Source organism: Pan paniscus, chromosome 13 (assembly GCF_029289425.2).
Source record: "Pan paniscus chromosome 13, NHGRI_mPanPan1-v2.0_pri, whole genome shotgun sequence".
NCBI lineage: Eukaryota > Metazoa > Chordata > Mammalia > Primates > Hominidae > Pan > Pan paniscus.
Window position 1 is genome coordinate 80,117,583 of NC_073262.2, and position 21,260 is coordinate 80,138,842.

The 21,260-nt window shown below is 36.7% G+C and overlaps 1 protein-coding gene across 3 annotated transcripts in view; it reads left to right on the forward strand.

The window, feature by feature from the left end:
• The window catches only part of AGPS (alkylglycerone phosphate synthase), a 149,458-nt gene that overhangs the window by 58,896 nt on the left and 69,302 nt on the right, over positions 1-21,260 (forward strand). For all 3 annotated transcript variants that reach the window (XM_003815523.5, XM_055108799.2, XM_063595447.1), the window contains 2 exons: positions 10,355-10,480; positions 16,878-16,986. In XM_003815523.5, coding sequence (XP_003815571.5) covers positions 10,355-10,480; positions 16,878-16,986 — 235 coding nt within the window. The remainder of the gene's footprint in view (positions 1-10,354; positions 10,481-16,877; positions 16,987-21,260) is intronic.

A 21,260-nucleotide genomic window follows, 5' to 3' on the forward strand; every position in this document is an offset into this window, starting at 1 on the left:
TTGTACTGGCCAGATAATGTTGAAAAGAAGCGAGACTTGTTTCTGATTTAGGAGAGATGTGTTCAGTCCTTTAACTATTAAGTATTTGTTAACTATAGGTGTTTTTTGTAGATGCCCTTTATCAAGTTGAAGAAGTCCCTTTCTTGTGTTAGTTTATAGAGTTTGAATTAGGAATGGATGTTGGATTTGTGAAAAAAATGTTATTTTGTGTCTTATAGTTGAGGTTAAGTTGAAGTAATTTATGTGAGTTCAGTCTTATTTTCTAAAGTAGAAAATCAGTGCTGATTTTTTCCCAATTATTGCTTTAGTGACATGCCACCGATTTTGATATGTTTATTTTCATTAATTTGAAAATATTTTCTACTTCTTTGATTTTTTTCTTTGATCTATGGTTTACTCACCATGTATATATGTTATTTAGTTCCCAATTATTTTGGGATTTTTCCAGATATCTTTCTGTCATTGATTTCTATATTAATTTTGTTGTGTTCAGAAAACATACTTTATATGACTTGAATCCTTTCAAATTTATTACTACTTGTTTTATGGCCCACAGTACAGCCTATTTTTAAAATGTTCCATGTGCACTTGCAAAGAATGTGTTTTCCTGCTGCTGTTTGGTGAAGTAGTCTTTAAATGTCTGTTAGGTCAGATTGACTTATAATGTAATTCAGGTCTCTTATATTTTTTATTTTCTGTCTACTTGTTCTGTCAGTTATTGAAGGGGGGTATTAAAACCTCCAACAGTAATTGTAGATTTGTATATTTCTTCTGCAGTTCTATTTTTGCTTGGTGTATTTTAAAGCTCGGTTATTAGGAGGATAAATGTTCAGGATTGTTACGGCTTCTCGATTAACTGACCCTTTTGTCGTTATGAAATGACCTCCTTTATTTGTGATAACATGCTTTGCTCTGAAATCTGCTTTTTCTGATACTAAAATAGCTATTGGAGTTTTCTTAGCATGGTATATCTTTTTGCTTTTTCCATTATTTTACTCTTAATTAGTTTGTATCTTTATATTTAGAATGTTTTTCTTATAGGCAGCATATAATTGGTTCTTTTCTTTTTATCTAATTTGACAATCACTACCTTTTCATTGAGGTGTTTAGATCATTTACCTTCAGTGTGATTTATTGTGGTTTAGTTTAAATCTGTCATCTTGCTATTCATTTTCTGTATTTCCCATCTGTTTTTGTTCTTCTTTCCCTCTTTTACTGCCTTTTTGGGATTTTTTTTTTTAATGATATGCTTTATCTCTTTAGTTTCTTTAGTAGTTTTAAGTTTTTGTTTTGTTTTAGGATTTGAAGTATACATCTTTAACTTGTGTCAGCTACCTTTGAGTGATATTGTAATACTTTGCAGTATCATTTAAAAAATTTAAATAATATGAAAGCATCTTGTGTATTTACCCATCTAGTTAACCTTTCCTATACCCTTAATTTTGTCTGATGTTATTTGCCTTCTGCTTGAAGGACTTCTTTTAACATGACTTTAGTGTGGGTCTGCTGTTGGCAAATTCTAATTTTGTCTGAAGAAGTCTTTATTTCACCTTTGTTTTTAAAAAAGATATTTGAAGTGAGTATATAATTGTAGATTGATATTCTTTCAGCCGTACAAAGATGTTGCTCCACTGTTACCTACTTTATTGCTTTTCATGAGAAATCTGATATTATCTTTGTCTTTGTTTCTGTGTATGTAATATGCTTTTTCCCCCTCTGGCTACTTTTTTTTTTTTCTTTGAGACAGAGAGTTTCACTCTTGTTACCCAGGCCGGAGTGCAGTGGCCTGATATCGGCTCACCACAACCTCCGTCTCCCAGGTTCAAGCGATTCTCCTGCCTCAGCCTCCAGAGTAGCTGGGATTACAGGCATGCCCCACCACGCCCAGCTAATACTATATTTTTAGTAGAGATGGGGTTTTACCATGTTGGTCAGGCTGGTCTAAAACTCCTGACCTCTGATGTTCCACTGCCTCAGCCTCCCAAAATGCTGGGATTACAGGCATGAGCCACCACAGCCAGCCTAGGTTGCAGACTTTATGACACTTAAATACATCAGCACCATCTCCTAAAGACAGAAGAATAGTGTTCTTCTTTATAACTATAATACCATTATCATGTCTAAGAAAATCAGTAGTAATTTTTTTTTTTTTTTTTTTGAGACAGAGTCTTACTCTGTCACCCAGCAGGCTGGAGTGCAGTGGTTCACCACAACCTCTGCCTCCTGGGTTCAAGTGATTCTCCTACCTCAGCCTCCCAAGTAGCTGGGATTACAAGCTTGAGCCACCATGCCCAGCTAATTTTGTATTTTTAGTAGAGACGAGGTTTCTCCATGTTGGTCAGGCTGGTCTCGAACTCCCGATCTCAGGTGATCCTCCCACCTCGGCCTCCCAAAGTGCTGGGATTACAGGCGTGAGCCACTGCGCCCAGCCCCCTCTGGCTACTTTAAAGATTTTCTTGTTATCACTGGTTTGAGCAATTTGATTGTCATGGACCTTGGTGTAGTTTTTCTCTGTGTTTCTTTTGTTGAGGATTCGTTAAGCTTTTTTGATTTGTGGCTTTATAGTTTTCATCAAATTTCGAAAAACTTTGTCCATTATTTCTTCAACTATCCAATAAACCCCCCTCCCCGCTGACCTTTAGGGACTCTATTTACTCACTTATTAGGCTCTTTGAAGTTCCACAGCTCACTGCTACTCTTCTCATTTTTTTCTTTTAGTTCCTGTTGCTATGTCTTGAAGTTCACTACTGTTTTATTTTGCTATGTCTTTTCTGCTCTTAATCCCATTAAATATATTTTTAATCTCAGACATTATATTTTTCATCTCCAGATGTTTAATTTGGGCCTTTTTATATCTTGAATGTCTCTAGTTTTTGAACATATAGAATACAGTTATAATAACTGTTTTAATGTTCTTGTCAGCTGTGTCTAACGTCTGTGTTAGTTCTGGATTGGTTTTGATTATTCACCCCATAATGATTATGGGGTGTTTTCCCGCTTCTTTGTAGCTTGGTAATTTTTATTTTTATTTTATATATATTTTATTTTTATTTTTAATTTTATATTTTTAATTTTGAATGGTAATTTTTGATTAGATGGTAGCCATTGTGAATTTCGATGTTTTTCAATTCTACAAATATTCTTCAGCTTTTTTCCTGGGATGCACTTATGTGGAAACAGTTGATCCTCTAGTTCTTGCTTTTATGATCTTTTGCTTTTTTCAGTCTGAGACTAATTACTTTCCACTACTGTGGTATGACATTGTTGGATATCCTACCTAATACTCTGTGAATTAATAGTTTTCTCAGTTGGGCTAGTGGAAACAGGTACTGTTTCTGGCCCTCTGTGAGTGCTGGCGCTATTCTCTAATCTACTGGTGTCCAGCCCTTTGAATGTGAGGACTTTTTTGGTGGCAGATATCATGAAAATTATGCATAGACCTTTTTTTTTTTAAGCTCATCAGCTGTTGTTAGTATTAGTGTATTTTATGGGTGGCCCAAGACAATTCTTCTTCTTTCAGCGTGGCCCAGGGAAGCCAAAAGGCTGGACACCCGTGCTGTAATCCATCTGGAGTATTTCTTCCTCTGGTCTTTGGTATTTCACTCACTTGCATTTACTTTTCAGTACTCTGCTGAAGACCTGAGGGGCACACTCTGCAGATCTCCAGGCACCTCTCTTTGTGCTGCTTTTTTCTGTACTTTTTCCTGTGAACTCTAAATGCCTTGATTGCCTTGACTGAGCTCTATGCTCAATCTCAACTCAGTGTTTGCCAAGTTGTGCCTGGATTCTGTTTCTGTGGAGCGCTAAACTAGGGTCAAGTCACAGTGCTCACCACCTGTGTTTACTTTCTCATAGGATCACCGTCCTTCCTGACTGCAAGTTCAGTGTTTGAAAACTTTTTTTTTTTTTTTTTTTAAATACAGGGATGGAGTCTCGCTATGTTGCCCAGGTTGGTCTTGAGCTCCTGGCATCAAGTGATCCTCCCGCCTCAGCCTCCTAAAGTGTTAGGATTACAGGCGTGAGCCACCATGCCTGGCCTGTTTCTTCTATTTTTCTGTGTTTTAGTCTTATTAGGTGGGAGGGTAAATCCTAGCTCCTTTAACTTCAGTTTGGGTAGAGGGGGAAGTTCCTGCTCTGCTTTTTATTTTTTTCATCACACTTCTAATTATTCTGTATAATTTAATTATGATTCTTAATTAATTTCAGTTTCCTTTACTATTTCTCCTGTTTTTTTTTTTTAGCAGCATATACATTTTTCTCAATATTTCTCTATAATATAAGCACCATAATTTAGGGATTTTTTAAGGAATATATCTGAAGGTCAGCTTGTAGTCAGTAAGTATTTGTTGTTTCAGTATTGAATTGGAACACAAGTGAGATAAAGCTTTTATTCCCCTAGAGCTTCATGGCACATGGTAAATGGTTAATAAACACAGTTATTTTTATCTAGCGTCATATGGGGCAGAGATGTTATTTTATTAAAAAAGAAATCTTGAGTCAGACATGGTGGCTTATGACTATAATTCCAGCCCTTTGGGAGGCCAAAGCAGGAGGAATGCTTGAGCCCAGGATTGGAGGCTGCAATGAGCCATGATTGTGCCATTATACTCCAGTTTGGGAGACAGAGTGAGACCCTTTCTCGGGGAACGTGGTGGGTGAATATGTGATTAATTGTATGAGTAAATCTGTGGACCTTTCTTCAGCAAATTTTTCTTACCAGCTAATGGCATTAACAGAGACACAGACCTTATAGGAGAAAGCGGCTAAATGTATATGATCTTAGATACCATTTATTAAGCACTTACTATGCACCAGCAGTTGTTTCTCACTAAATTTGCATATTGTGGTATACTGCGGTATGCAAATTTTCTAGCAACAGTAAATGACAAGTTTCAAACCCAGGGATTTTTGTTTGTTTTCTTAAACTTTTTGGCAAGAAAAAACCCAGGTTTTCAACCATTACACTTTCTTCACTTATTTAGTAGGAAGTTAGTAAGATTTTAAATGAAGTAAATTTAAATTGGTGTGGTAGAGCTCGTTCAGCATGGGGAACATCTGGTTTTTTTGGTATCTTTATCTTTTGCTTTACACAATTCCTGGTATATAGTACCTGCTTGTAATTGGAGAAGATAATGAAGTAACCTACCAGACAAAAGAAACAAATTAATCGTATATATAATATTGGATATACTGATAGAAATAAAGTGTAACACCGCACTGTTAATACTAGACAGATCAACGAGACAGAAAATTAACAAGGATATTCAGGACTTGAACTCAGCTCTGGACCAAGCGGACCTAATAGACATCTACAGAACTCTCCACCCCAAATCAACAGAATATGTATTCTTCTCAGCACCTCATCACACTTATTCTAAAATTGACCACGTAATTGGAAGTAAAACACTCCTCAGCAAATGCAAAAGAACAGAAGTCATAACAAACAATCTCTCAGACCACAGTGCAATCAAATTAGAACTCAGGAATAAGAAACTCACTCAAAACCGCACGATTACTTGAAAACTGAACAACCTGCTCTTAAATGACTACTGGGTAGATAACGAAATGAAGGCAGAAATAAAGATGTTCTTTGAAACCAGTGAGAACGAAGACACAATGTACCAGAATCTCTGGGACACATATAAAGCAGTGTGTAGAGGGAAATTTATAACACTAAATGCCCACAAGAGAAAGCAGTGAGGATCTAAAATTGACATCCTAACATCAAAATTAAAAGAACTAGAGAAGCAACAGCAAATTCAAACACTAGCAGAAGACATGAAATAACTAAGATCAGAGCAGAACTGAAGGAGATAGAGACACAAGAAACCCTTCAAAAAATCAGCGAATCCAGGAGCTGTTTTTTGAAAATATCAACAAAATAGACCACTAGCCGACTAATAAAGAAGAAAAGAGAGAAGAATCAAATAGATGCAATAAAAAAAGATACAGGGGATATCACCACTGATCCCACAGAAATACAAACTACCATCAGAGAATACTATAAATGCCTCTACACAAATAAACTAGAAAATCTAGAAGAAATGGATAAATTCCTGGACACATACACCCTCCCAAGTCTAAGCCAGGAAGAAGTCAAATCCCTCAATAAACCAATAAGAAGTCCTGAAATTGAGGCAGTAATTAATAGCCTACCAACCAAAAAAAGTACAGGACTAGACGGATTCACAGCTGAATTCTACCAGAGATACAAAGAGGAGCTGGTGTACCGTTCCTCTGAAACTATTCCAAACAGTAGAAAAAGAGGGACTCCTCCCTAACTCATTTTATGAGGCCAGCATCATCCTGATATCAAAACCTGGCAGAGACACAACAAAAAAAGAAAATTTCAGGCTAATATCCCTGATGAACATTGATGCGAAAATCCTTAATAAAATACTGGCAAACCGAACGAATCCAGCAGCACATCAAAAAGCTTATCCACCACAAGCAAGTTGGCTTCATACCTGGGATGCAAGGCTGGTTCAACATACGCAAATAAATCAATGTAATCCATCACATAAACAGAACCAAGGACACAAACCACATGATAATCTCAATAGATGCAGAAAAGACCTTCAATAAAATTCAACACCCCTTCATGCTAAAAACTCTCAATAAACTAGGTATCGATGGAACGTATCTCAAAATATTAAGAGCTATTTATGACAAACCCACAGCCAATATCATACCAAATGGGCAAAAGCTGGAAGCATTCTCTTTGAAAACTGGCACAAGACAAGGATCTCCTCTCTCACCGCTCCTATTCAACATGGTATTGGAAGTTCTGGCCAGGGCAATCAGGCAAGAGAAAGAAATAAAGCGTATTCAAATAGGAAGAGAGGAAGTCAAATTGTCTCTGTTTGCAGATGACATGATTGTATATTTAGAAAACCCCATCGTCTCAGCCCAAAATCTCCTTAAGCTGATAAGCAACTTCCACAAAGTCTCAGGATACAAAATCAATGTGCAAAAATCACAAGCATTCCTATACACCAATAACAGAGAGCCAAATCATGAGTGAACTCCTATTCACAATTGCTACTAAGAGAATAAAATACCTAGGAATCCAACTTACAAGGGATGTGAAGGACCTCTTCAAGGAGAACTACAAACTGCTGCTCAAGGAAATAAGAGAGAACACAAACAAATGGAAAAACATTCCATGCTCATGGATAGGAAGAATCAATACTATGAAAATGGCCATACTGCCCAAAGTAATTTGTAGATGCAATGCTATTCCCATCAAGCTACCACTTACTTTCTTCGCATAATTGGAAAAAACTACTTTAAACTTCATATGGAACAAAAAAAGAGCCCACGTAGCCAAGACAATCCTGGGCAAGAAGAACAAAGCTGGAGGCATCATGCTACCTGACTTCAAACTATACTACAAGGCCACAGTAACCAAAACAGCATGCTACTGGTACCAAAACAGATATATAGGCCAATGGAAAAGAACGGAGGCCTCAGAAGTAACACCACACATCTACAACCATCTAATCTTTCACAAACTTGATACAAGCCATGGGGGAAAGATTCCCTATTTAATCAATGGTGTTGGGAAAACTGGCTAGCCATATGCAGAAAACTGAAACTGGACCCCTTCCTTACACCTTATACAAAAATCAACTCAAGATGGATCAAAGACTTAAATGCAAGACCTAGGACCATAAAAATCCTAGAAGAAAACCTGGGCAATGCCATTTAGGACATAGGCATGGGCAAAGACGTCATGTCTAAAACACCAAAAGCAATGGCAACAAAAGCCAAAATTGACAAATGGGATTTAATTAACCTAAAGAGCTTCTGCACAGCAAAAGAAACTATCATCAGAGTGAACAGGCAACCTACAGAATGGGAGAAAATTTTTGCAATCTATCCATCTGACAAAGGGCTAATATCCAGAATCTACAAAGAACATAAATTTACAAGAAAAAAACAACCCCATCAAAAAATGGGCAAAGGATATGAACAGACACTTCTCAAAAGAAGACATTTATGCAGCCAACAGACATATGAAAAAATGCTCATCATCACTGGTTATTAGCGAAATGCAAATCAAAACCACAATGAGATACCATTTCACGCCAGTTAGAATGGCAATCATTAAAAAATCAAGAAACAACATATGCTGGAGAGGTTGTGGAAAAATAGGAACGCTCTTATGCTGTTGGTGGGAGTGTAAATTAGTTAAACCATTGTGGAAGACAGTGTGGCAATTTCTCAAGGATCTAGAACTAGAAATACCATTTGACCCAGCAATCCCATTACTGGGTATATACCCAAAGGATTATAAATCAGCCTATGATAAAGACACATGCACATGTATGTTTACTGCAGCACTGTTCACAATAGCAAAGACTTGGAACCAACCCAAATGTCCATCAATGATAGACTGGATTAAGAAAATGTGGCACATATACACCATGGAATACTATGCAGCCATAAAAAAGGATGAGTTCATGTCCTTTGCGGGGACATGGATAAAGCTGGAAACCATCATTCTCAGCAAACTATCACAAGATCAGAAAACAAAACACCACATGTTCTCACTCATAAGTGGGAGTTGAACAATGAGTACACATGGATACAGGGAGAAGAACATCACACACTGGGGCCTGGGGCGGGGTGGGAGGCTAGGGGAGGGATAACATTAGGAGAAATACCTCATGTAGATGATGGATTGATGGGTGCAGCAAACCACCAAGGCATGTGTATACCTATGTAACAAAACTGCACGTTCTGCACATGTACCCCAGAACTTAAAGTATAATGATAAAAAAAAATGCAAGTAAGAGGTACCATTTGGGGAACCATCAGTTAAAACAAGTGATTTAACTGTTTCCCATCTGTGAAAATAGGAATAATAATAGTGTCAGCTTCATATGGTTGTTGAGCAGATTAAATGAATTAACACACTTAAAAAATTAGTTAAAGTGTGTACTTAATGATTTGCTTCTGTATAATGTCGAAGTTTGTTTTGTCATGACAGTATGTGAAACCTCTCTTTTCAGTACCTGGTACATCTTAGGGCTCCATGAGTGTCTTTTTTTCTTTTCCCAATTTCATAAAATTGAGTAAAAGTTTATGTTTTAAAAGAAAATTGAGTAACAGTAGTGTTTTAAGAGAAAATAATTCATAGTATTTTGTTTGGAGATGGAGTTAGGGAAGAAATATAATGTAACAGTCTGATAATCTTCATTTTAACCTCTTCACCCATTTATTTAAGCTTCTTTTTAATAGATGGATATTAATCTCTTAAAACTAAATAATATATTGAATATTTAGTGGATAAACTTTTATTATATAACAGTTGATGTCTTTTAAAATCTTGTTTTCCTAGCAGCAAAATTAGAATAGATAGAGAATTTGTATTGCTGATATGCAAAACCTAACAAATTATATTTAACCTAATAGGCTTTCATATTTTGGATTACAACTTTCACACCATACTTAAATACAAATATACAGACGTGGCTGACATATTCTACATAGCTGTGTGGCTTACTTGAAAAATAGAACAGTTGCTTAACTGGATGACTATCAAAATGGTCAACACAGATTGATGGGCTTGAGTGTAGCAGACAGCGGGTATGCAGATGGTGGTGCCTGTACCGTTTGAGAAGAGATGGCTGAGTCTTTAAAATGATTTCATTGGAATGGCTTTGGTGGTGTTGCAGTAAAGGGCATCTATTCAATCTCAGGTGCTGTGCAGATGGCAAAGCCAAGATAATATAGAAAAATGAGAAACAAGTGACTATTTAATGTACAGTAATGCATGATCTGCATCACAAATAAATGATGTTATTACATGCAGGAAACCTATCCAGATGCCTGTACATTAAAACACATGACTCCTTGAGAGAATTAAGTACAGGCAATTTGCTCGGATTTTCTGCAGGCCTGCTGCATATTACATTAGGGTAGAGAGAACAAGAGATTAAGTGCTTTATTTATTGAAAGTGTTTAGGTAAAGTTGGCTGTTATTTAAGCATAATCTGATCTCCATAAATATTTAAACTATCTCTTTGTAGAAAAAAAAAGTGGGGAAGGACAGCTGGCCTTAAAACAAAAGGATGTAAGGAGTATGATTATCTGGTCAACCTGTGAAAAATAGAACTTCTTTTGGCCTACATTTTTTAATCTTGTAACATTTTCCACTAGGCAAAAGCTTAAAAAAATTTTTAGGACTAGTGTGATAAAAGTATCTTTTTTTTTTTTGCTATGTAGGAATTAATAAATTCAAATATCAATGACATATGGAAATTTTAAAGTAGGAGGAGTTAATGTGTTGAGTGCTGTATGTAATGGGACCATTTTCACTGTAAAATGTTAAATTTTTGTTTTTCAGCTTAAAGAAAGTGGTTACTGTACAGGTCATGAACCAGATTCCCTGGAGTTCAGTACTGTAGGAGGATGGGTATCTACTCGGGCATCAGGCATGAAGAAGAATATCTATGGCAATATCGAGGACCTGGTAAATATTTTTCTAGTTATTATGTAATAATTGATTAGTATATAGATATTATTATAAAATGATTAGAAGCCTTTAAAAATTAAGAGTTGGGGCTGGGCGCGGTGGCCAATGCCTGTAATCCCAGCACTTTGGGAGGCCGAGGCGGGCGGATCATGAGGTCAGGAGATCGAGACCATCCTGGCTAACATGGTGAAACCCCGTCTCTACTAAAAATACAAAAAAAAATTAGTCGGGTGTGGTGGCGGGCTCCTGTAGTCCCAGCTACTCGGGAGGCAGGAGAATGACATGAACCTGGGAGGCAGAGCTTGCAGTGAGCCGAAATTGTGCCACTGCACTCCAGCCTGGGCGACAGAGTGAGACTCTGTCTCAAAAAAAAAAAAAAAAAGAAAAAGAGTTGGATGGTAGATTCCCCCCTCCCATAAATAAACTCCTTTTGACTATAATAACATTGGACATGTATAGTAGAAAGTTAATCAAAACACAACTGTGGTCATTATTTAAGGATGCCCCTTTTCAGGTGACTACATTTTAAGCTTTGTAGATGTTTCACAGTATCCAGCTCATAAAATACGGTCAGCTCTCTATATCCACTGGTTTCGTATCCACAAATTCAACCAAATGCAGCTCAAAAATATTTGGAAAAAAAAATAACAATACCACAAGGAAAATAATACAAAAAATATAGTAGAACAACAATTTACGTAGTATTTACATTGTATTATTCATAAATTTTCTAAAATGATTTAAAGCATGTGAGAGGATGTGCATAGGTTTTATGTAAATACTGTGCTGTTTTATGTAAGGGACTTGAGTACTATGGATTTTGGTATCCTCGAAGGTCCTAGAACCAGTTCTATGGGGATACTGACGGATGTCTGTATACAAATATTATTTTACAAGCCTCGTGGAAATGAAGTCTTCAACTCTACCGTGATTTTAGTCCATTTACTTAGATGATTTCGTTTTTGCTACTCTGTTTCCTTAGGAGATTTTGCATTTTTCTGAAAATAATTTTTCCTGTATAGAATTAAATAGGCTGATTGAAATTGTTCTACCAAGTAGTAGTAAGACCTGTCATGTTTTATGTGCACACTGCTTTTTGTAGCTGATATGGTGCCACTTTGCTGGGAGTTAGTATAATAATAGTATATAACTCTGGGCACCCTAGTTAGGGATTAGGTATCATTTGTTGCTTTTTCAATGATTAGTTGTGTGAATTTGTACAAATTGGTTTACGTTTCTAAACTTCAGTTTCCTCTTCTGTAAAATAGAATAATGATATTTGCTGCATAGAATTATTGTGAGGAGTAAAGGACATAAAATGAAAACTCAAAATCTCTGGTGTGTAGTAGGTGCTTCATAAATGTTGTTTCCTTATCGTCAATATTTTCATAGTAGTTTAAAAGAACTAATTTGAGACTATTAAAGTGATGTTCCCAACATTATTCCTGGAGCTATTTAGCTTTGCTTTTGAAATCTAAAGTTTCCACATTTTCATCAATATCTTTGTTATTAGGAATATTAAATCTTTAATAAAATATATTGGTTCTTTATAGTTAACACTGAGGAATTAAAAACTTTTATCTATATTGTGAATACTTTTTAAATATTTTCATTATCCTATTTATTTTTCTTTATTCAAGGCATTTAGAAAAGCACATTTTTCTTTTTGCAATTAAAATAATCTAAATTCAGTTTTGGGGAGAAAATTTGATCCTTTTGCTATTGGATTATTAAGGACTTTATCAGAGTTAAGCAAATATTTGGTAAACAGCTATATTTAGCACTGCGAAATCATGTAATTTATTTTAATCATTTTTTGGAGATATTTAAGGGATACAAATTATAAGTGTACATCCTAGTGTAATTATTTGCATTAATAATTACTTAGTGCATTTTATTTTATTTTATTTTATTGTGTTTGTTTTTGAGACAGAATTTCGCTCTTGTTGCCCAGGCTGGAGTGCAGTGGCACAATCTCAGCTCACTGCAACCTCCGCGTCCCGGGTTCAAGCGATTCTCCTGCCTCAGCCTCCAGAGTAGCTCAGATTACAGGCATGCGCCACCATGCCCAGCTGATTTTGTATTTTTAGTAGAGATAGGGTTTCTCCATATTGGCCAGGCTGGTCTTGAACTCCTGACCTGAGGTACTCCTCCTGCCTCGGCCTCCCAAAGTGCTGGAATTACAGGCATGAGCCACCGTGCCCAGCCAGCACGTTTTATTTTTAACTTAAATTTTTAACTCTGCAATATATAGTATCCTCTGAAGCTGTCTTAATTTATATTGTTTGCTTTTATGACAATTTTTCTAAAGTTGATATTCTTTTAATACATGTGGCTACAATGGAACCCGTGAAAAAATTAAAGAACGTGTTAATATATTTCTTAACATTAGTGCATATTTAATTAAAGCACAGTAACGATGCTCATAGCTTATTTAACTGTTTGAAAAAAGTTGAAGATAGTTGTTTAGTCCAAATTTTAAAAAAATTTTAAAGTTTTAACATCTGAAGAGTCAGAAGTCTGTGTACAATGGGATATACTTTTCATCTTAAATTCTGGTTCCCACTTGTTTTCAAGATCATTTTAAGGAATTCCAACTATAGTCCATCTCAAATACTTCTTAATTTAGTGAATGTCTCTTCACTAACGGATTTCCTGAGCATATCTGATTACACTTTCTTGTGCTAGTGTTACAGAGCTGAAGCTCATCGCTATTAGCGGTAATCCACTGCTTCTATGAAAGGAGCCTTGCTACATTCTTCAGTTATGAAGCACTGTTAGAAGGAAAAACATTGAACTCTGTAGTGACAAAACCAAACTAAAAATTCTGGATCTTCACAAAAGAAAGTAAAGTATGATGCAGTGAGCATTTCATTTTGAAGAATTTTCTGAAGAAAATGCTTCTTTTAAAATTATAATTGTGAATAGACAATTCAAGCAATTAGAAACTTATTTTTATTTAAAAATATTCATTACAGAAGTATAAAAAAATGTATGCTATAGCTGGGCATGGTAGTTCACACCTGTAATCCCAGCACTTTGAGAGGACAAGGCTTGAGGCCAAGAGTTGAAGACCAGCCTGAGCAACAGAGCAAGACGTCATCTCTACAAAAAATTAAAAAATTAGCTGAGCATGGTAGCACATACTTGTAGTTCTAGCTACTCAGGAGGCTGGAGTGGGATAATTGCTTGAGCCCAGGAGTTTGAAGTTACAGTGAGCTATCATCCCACCACTGCACTCCAGCCTGGGTGACAAAGCAAGATCCTATTTTTTTTTTTAGGTGTCCTGTGTATATTAAATACATATCATTTTGAACACTTTTAACATCTTCATATTCATCCTTCTGTCATGGGATTCTTGGGGTGTCACTTTTTTAGCCAGAAACTTCTGTCTGGCAGCACCTTTGCCCAAGTTTTGCTTGGGCCCACTGGGCTTGTTCAGCCCACTCGGCCTGGCAGGCTGTGCTTGGCTTACGCTGCTGGTCTCGATCCCATGCTTGCCCACGGCGAGCCAGGCACAGAGCAGTGAGGGGTGTGTGAATGAGTGAGTGTGGAGTCTGGCCACAGTGCACAGTCAGGCACGCCAGCTGTGGCAGGACGGGCAGCTCCAGGCATCAGCTCCCTACAAGGCTGCTGCTGGACCAGGCATACTGCAAGCAGCTTCCATTGGTGGCACCAGGGAATGTGGTGGTGCCTGGAAGCTTGGAGACGCCAGGGACTGCAGAGCCCCAAAGAGTGAGCCATAGCCCTGGCTCAGGGAGCTCCTAGGTCTGGGCTCCTTGAAGGGAAACAGCTCTTCTCTCCTTCTCTTTCCTCTCTTTCCCTCTCGTTGCCCTCCATGGGGCAAACAAGGGGCGTGTTTCAGCCCTGTTTGTGTTACAGCCCTTTCAGCTCCGCCATTTAGCGGGTCCTGAGTTTTTGTCCCACATCCAGGAAGAATGAGGTATGTGGACAAGTGGAGGGTGAGCAAGGTGAAGGAGTGCTTTATTGAGTGACAAAACAGCTCAGAGGAGACCCGTATTGGGTAGCTCCTTTCCGCAGGTAGGCCATCCTGATGAGCATCCAGCTCTCAGCAGAGAGCCCACAGAGGGTAGTTCCTCTCCACAGGCAGGGCATCCTGATGAGTGTTTAGCCCTCAGGAGAGAGGAGACACACAGTGGGTAGCTCCTCTCCATAAGCAGGGCATCCTGATGAGTGTCAGCTCTCAGCAGAAAGGAGATCCACAGTGGGTAGCTCCTTTCTGCAGACAGGTCATCCTGGCATCTGCCTAATTCTGGCTGAGTCCTGGGTTTTTATGGGGTTCAGAGGGGAGGAAGTTTGTGCTGATTGGTCCATGGGTGGTTATGGGCAATCCCGGAAAAAGCATCATAAGTTCCCACTCCAGTCCGTGGAACTGGCAGCCCAGCCCCCAGGCGTCAGGCCCTCCCTGGCTTGAAGGTGGGGTTTCACCGGGGACCGCCCATTTCCGCCCAGGAGCCTGTCTGCCTCCTGCCACTGTTTATGGTGCCCAGATGCCCAGGCTGTTCGTGCTAAGGGCCTCCTTCAGGCCAGTGCCAAGCTGCCCTCAGCCAGCACTTATCCTCCCTTCTGTGCTCATTGGTGCCCAAAGTCTGGAGGGGGCTGAGGCAGCAGGGTGCTGGCATGTCAGCACTGCCCTGAGCATGCGCACACCTGGCTGGGTTGCAACAGCGCGCAGGTTCGGCCTCAACTTTTCTCCAAGATTGGAGCAGGCACTGGAATGGGGAGAAGCCAGGCGGTGGAAGCAGACACTTCCGAGCCTGCAGGGGCTGGGGGCTTCCCAGGCCCCCAAGAGTGTAGAGATGCCTGGGTCTGCAGCCACAGCTGGGTGGCTGCAGCTGTGTCCAGGAGGGTGGGATTCCTGCGTGCTTCCGGCCCCCAAGAGCACAGGGATGCCTGGGTCCAGAGCCACAGCTGGGCTGCCGCAGCTGCACTCAGGAATGCGTGGCTTTTGCTCTGCCAACTAGGAAGGGGATGGGGCTTCCACCTGTTTCCAGCTCCCGTTGGCTCCATGCAGTGCACAGCCCTGGTCATGCCACCCCCACTGCAGCCAATGTCTTTGCAGCAGCCACTCCAGATGGGCTGCTGGTGCCATCACTTCTAGAACTGTTTCTAGGCATGCAATAAGCACATGAATATATCTAGTTTTTAATGTAAAAAAGAGGACCATATGTGTTTCATCTGCTCTTTAAATTATGTCATCAATATATTAACATGTAAATGAACAGGTTTGCACCATCGTTTTTAAAGAGTTATATAATTCTTTTATTGAGAATGCATGGTTTATTTAACTCCCTCTTAATGAACATTTAAATTATTCTTGATTTCAAAATTACAGAAAATAAAGGAAAATATTCTTTTTAAAATTTCTTTGGTATATACATCTTTAATCATTTTCTTTGGGTAAGCTCCTTTAGTTGATTTGTTGGATCAAGAAGTTTATACATTTTAGACTTTGGATCCTTACAGCCAAATTGCCCTATAAAAATTTTGTACCAATTGACATTCTCACTAACACCATGAGAATCTTTGTATTTTACTGGACGTTTTATTTATGTTTTTGTATTTTGTTAATTGCTAGTGAATGCAAACTTTTAAGGGGTCCTCATTGGCAATTTTTATTTTGTATTTTGTGTATTGCTTATTGATGTTCTCTGCTCATTTCCTTCAATAATAAATAGACTGTTGTTATTTATCGGTCCAAAATTCATTCTAAAAATATTTTGGATTTTTACCTAACCACTTCTGATTCAGATCTCAGGAACTATTTTTAGAGTGATCCTCCTTCCCCAGTATACTTACTTTCTCATTTGTATGATGAGTCACACATCTCTTTCCTTCTCTTAAGTTCAGTCATTGTTTCTACTGCTTCATCCCAATTTGACCTGATCATAATTAATATTTAATTCTTTTCACTGTTTTCTACTAAGTGGGATTGAAGGCGGGGATAAAGGGAGAATAATTTTTTTCTTAGAATTCTAAGTGTCTAGAGCAGTGCCTGACATGAATAATATGCTTCATAAAGGTTATGATTATTGCTTAGTTTTTGAGTCCGTTAGTTCTGTGCCATATGGATAACCCTAAATTTGGTTTAAATAAATGTGTTATTCTGTTGTTCTTAAGATAATAAATAAACCACTTTAAATCAAGAGATGTACAATCTTAGAATGGTTTTTCCCTCTTTTAAGGTTATATGCAAATTTAACTTTAGTCTAAAAATTACTAAAAGATACTAGAATTCTTAAAAGCATCACAATTTATTACTTAACCCAATACTTTAAAAGTAGGTTTTACATAAATATATATAAATGTCTGTACATAGACACACATTCACTAACAGATGTCTAGAATTTACATCGTGTATTGTATTAAACAGGTGGTTCATATAAAAATGGTAACACCTAGAGGTATAATAGAAAAAAGCTGTCAAGGACCTCGTATGTCAACAGGCCCTGATATCCATCACTTCATCATGGGATCTGAAGGTAAATATAACTGTAAATTTATTAAGAAAAAATACAGGTTAGTCATGCAGTTTTGTGAAAATCTTTATATTGTGACATCAGATCTTTGAAAGACATGTTTTATATGTTTAAGGAATTTTTTAAATTTTTATCATTTTAAGACTATAAAGTTTTATTATGAGAACATCTGATTAAACTTCCTCTTACATTTTGCTTTTTTATGTTTCTAGAGACAGCTTGATCTTTTAATTTTTATTTTAGAATTTTTAATGAATTTCAGGAAAAGTGGTCATTAGGATTTAAAATGGTTTATTTTGACATTTTGTATTATAGTATTCTTAAATCTTGTCAGAATTATCGGAGGAAAGGATTGATAAAGCATTATCTTATTGTCTTGTCTTTCTGTAATTATGTATTTTATAAAATTAATTACTATTAGAAGTGGAATTTAAAATTCTGGTTCACATATATTTTAAACTTTTGTTGGTCTTTTAATTTTTCACTACACAAATAGGATCATTTTCTTGGTTACTTAATGCTGGGTAGATTTGAATGTAGTTCATCTCGTCTAAAACATTTAAGTCCTGCGCAGATCTGGAAAGAAGTAACCTTAAAATAATTATTATGTAGGCATGGTGAATTGTATGGATAAAGTAAACATGGGCTTATTTTTCAGTTTTTGGAATGGGAGAGGGACATTCCTTAAATTCAGAGAAATAAATTAAAATAAACAAGTGTTTCTAGATTAACAGAGGAGCTCATTATTCACTTCAGAAGGTGGTCCAAGCTGCAGAAGATATATTTTGGTAACATTTAGCTATATTCATGAATAAAAGAGCAGGTACAATAAACTAAGATGTTAGGCATAAATTCTATTCTTTGACAGTAACATCAAAGAGGGAAAGTATAATAAACTATGTTTCTTAGTGATGTGGTAGAGATCAGTTGTTTGGCTGATGACCAGTAGTATTGCTTAAATGTTTTTCATGGTAACCAATGACAGACCTTTGTCAAGATATCTCACCAGTTTACTCAGTTTATTCCTTTTCTGATCAGCATACTCTTCTATGAAAAAACAAAACTATATTTGTAATAAGAAAAATAATCTTAAATTCATTTAAAATAATATGGTTACTTAATATTATTCTGGGACTTCTTATACTAATGCATCATCTACAAATTAGAGGAATGTAACTTTTTGCCATCAGAAGTCAAGTTGAATAATGAAAATAGCTATTAAAACTCATAATTTTTCATTACATTATTGATATTTACATAATTGGAGTCAACTCTATAAATATAAATAATTTTTTTTTCAAATAGCCACATTATACTTTTTTTTCTCCCATCAGTTAGCCTTTTAAAAATTCTAGTTGCTAGATATTATGCTGGGACATTTGAGACAGATAATAACAGACAATTATACAACAGCGTGACAAATTACATGATCAAGTAAAATGCAGAAGAAATATGAACAAGATGAAGTTGATAGGTGCTTACAAAGGCTTCCCCAGGGAGGCCATACCTAAAGTGGTCTTTGAGGTTGATAAGAAGAAAATAATTCCAGGTCAAGTTGAGGGAAGACAGAAGAGGGGAGTTGCCCTGCAGAATGACCATCATGTTGCAGTGGGCTTAGAAATGAGAAAGGGCCATGTCTGCCTCATTATGAGGCTGCTGGTTTTTCAGTATGACTGGTATGTAAGGTTTAATTGTGGAGTAGAACAGGCAGCAGGTCTAGGAGCAGAATGGTAAGGGCTACAGGGTAGTTCGAGAGATAATTTGGTCTTTTCATGCCTTTTAAAATGATTTGAACTTTTATCTAAAAGACTGGGCTACCTCCGTAGGTAGTCACTAACTGTATGAATTTAAGGAAGGGATAAAGTTATTATAGTAAAGTAAGCAAAGAACTATAAGAGATTGGGCTGGGCGTGGTGGCTCACACCTGTAATCCCAGCACTTTGCAAGGCTGAGGCGGGTGGATCACTTGAGGTCAGGCATTCAAGACCAGCCTGACCAACATGTTGAAACCCCGTCTCTACTAAAAATACAAAAATTAGTCGGGTGTGGTGGTGCATGCCTGTAATCCCAGCTACTTGGGAGGCTGAAGCACAAGAATCACTTGAACCCGGGAGGCAGAGATTACAGACTGCAGTGAGCCTAGATTATGCCACTACACTCCAGCCTGGGTGATGGAGTGAGACTTTGTCTCAAAAAAAAAAAAAAGAAAAAAAAAAAGAAATATTTAAAATTTATGAGACTAAATTACCATAGTTAAATGAGATTTTATTACAAAGTACATGCAACATAGCATACTGATAAAAGAGCATGAACCATGAAGTCTTTATCAGATCTGGATTTCCATCCTGATTCTACTACTTATATTTCCATGACTTTGTATAAGTTAGATAATTTTCAGTGCCCGATGTCCTCAGCCATAAAATGGGAATAATAAAATTATTCATCTTCGTAAGTGTGTTATAAGGATTAAGTGAGATTATGCTGAACAATTTAGTGTAGTAAATACTGTTGTAGCTGCTTATTATTTTGATATCAGTGATCTTTACAATTTATGGTCCCTAATCCCCATTTCAGTTTGTGAATATAGAGTTATTTTAATATAGGCCAGGAGACAGCATGATTGAAATAGTAAATTTATATGAAATCATATTCTTACGTAAAATGTATTTTATCTGCTACTTTGACCTACCTGTGTAATAACTTCCTGCCTTAAATGTGAATCATAAACTTTTCTTGAGCTTTAAAAAAATTTCTTTCAGTTAAATCATTTGATGACAACCTTGAAAGTATTGCTATCCAAAAACCTATTTTCTCCATCCGACTAAGCTCTATACGTGATTAACCATATTAAGTTTAATGTGTTTGTCTTGTTTTGTGTTATGAATTTTTCATGATTTTTTTCAACAAGTAGCTTTCTCCTATTTTAGATGCTATAACATGATCAGTATAATGAAAAATGTAATAAATATTCAAGCATTTGAAATGCTTTCCATTCTGTTTCTATATATGGTATTTACTATATATGGATTTGCTCTTTTATTTGAAAAACAAAGTACATTTTTGTTTTTTAACCCATGACTCACCCTTCTTTTAGTCTTTGTCTACAATTAAAGAGATGGAATACTCAATGTCAGTTCTTTTGTAAAGTTTCACTAGTTATTCTTTGCTTAAATGAAGATCATCGTTTGGTAGTTTCCTCAGGAAAGGCACATTTATATATCCCCAGAGTTCTGGAATGTTTCAAACTGGTTTTCTGTGGCTGTGATACTTGAAGGACAGCTTGAGTGAATATACCTTTTGGTCATTAATTTCTTTAAGTTTCTTTAAAATGCTATTTCCACTGTTACTTTGTTTTATATATTATTTTAAAGAAATATGATACCTGTTTACTTTTCTTAGTAGGCTAATTTTCTCTTTTTGCCTGGAGGCCTTGAGGATTTTTTTTCTTTATTGCTAAAGTCTAATACTTTTGCAACTTAGAGTTGATAGTCCTGGGTTATTTTGCTTCAGTACCCAGTGGACCCTTTCTATTTGTAGATTCAGGTCTCCTTTTATTTCTGTAAAGTTTTTTTTTGGATAGTAGTGTTAAATATTAGGGTTTTTTTTTTCATTGTTTCAGTTTTCATCCTCAGGGACATTGATTATACATATGTTTGACTTTCTTTGCTAGTTTTCCATTTTAGTCACTTTTTCTCTGACCCTTTTTCTCTGACTTCTTAATTTTCATTCTCTTGATTATTTTTCTGGTTTTTTTTTCAATGCCCTGTAATAAGTTTTAATTTGAATCTATTTTGTATTCTCCTTTGGGTAGTTTATAACATAGCCTTTACTTTTTACGTGCCTTTTTTTGGTTCTGTTTCTTTCCTCAGGTTAGTCAGCTCTTGTTTCATTTCTTGTTGTTGGTTTTTGTTTGTTTGTATTTCTGATTCAAGGTATTTTTTCATATCCCTGTTGCTTGATTGATGATATTTTATTCATGTTGTGTTACAGCTTTCTTCAGGATTGTGGCTGGTTTTAGGGTGGAGACTTTTCACCAATAGTAATGTTTTTATTGGCGTTTTCTGACTTTCGTAGTTGTTTTGTTTACAGATCTGATATGCCTTTTTCTAGTCCTATTTGTTACTTGGAAAGGGCTCCTATTTTGAGAGTGTTCTTTCCTGACACTTCTACCCTCTGCTATGCTATTTGTTTATAAATGGTGGTGTTTTTAGTGAAGGAAGAATTGGCATGTCTTGTTTCTCTTTCATTTCTATAGGGTCTTTAATTTCTCTTTATTA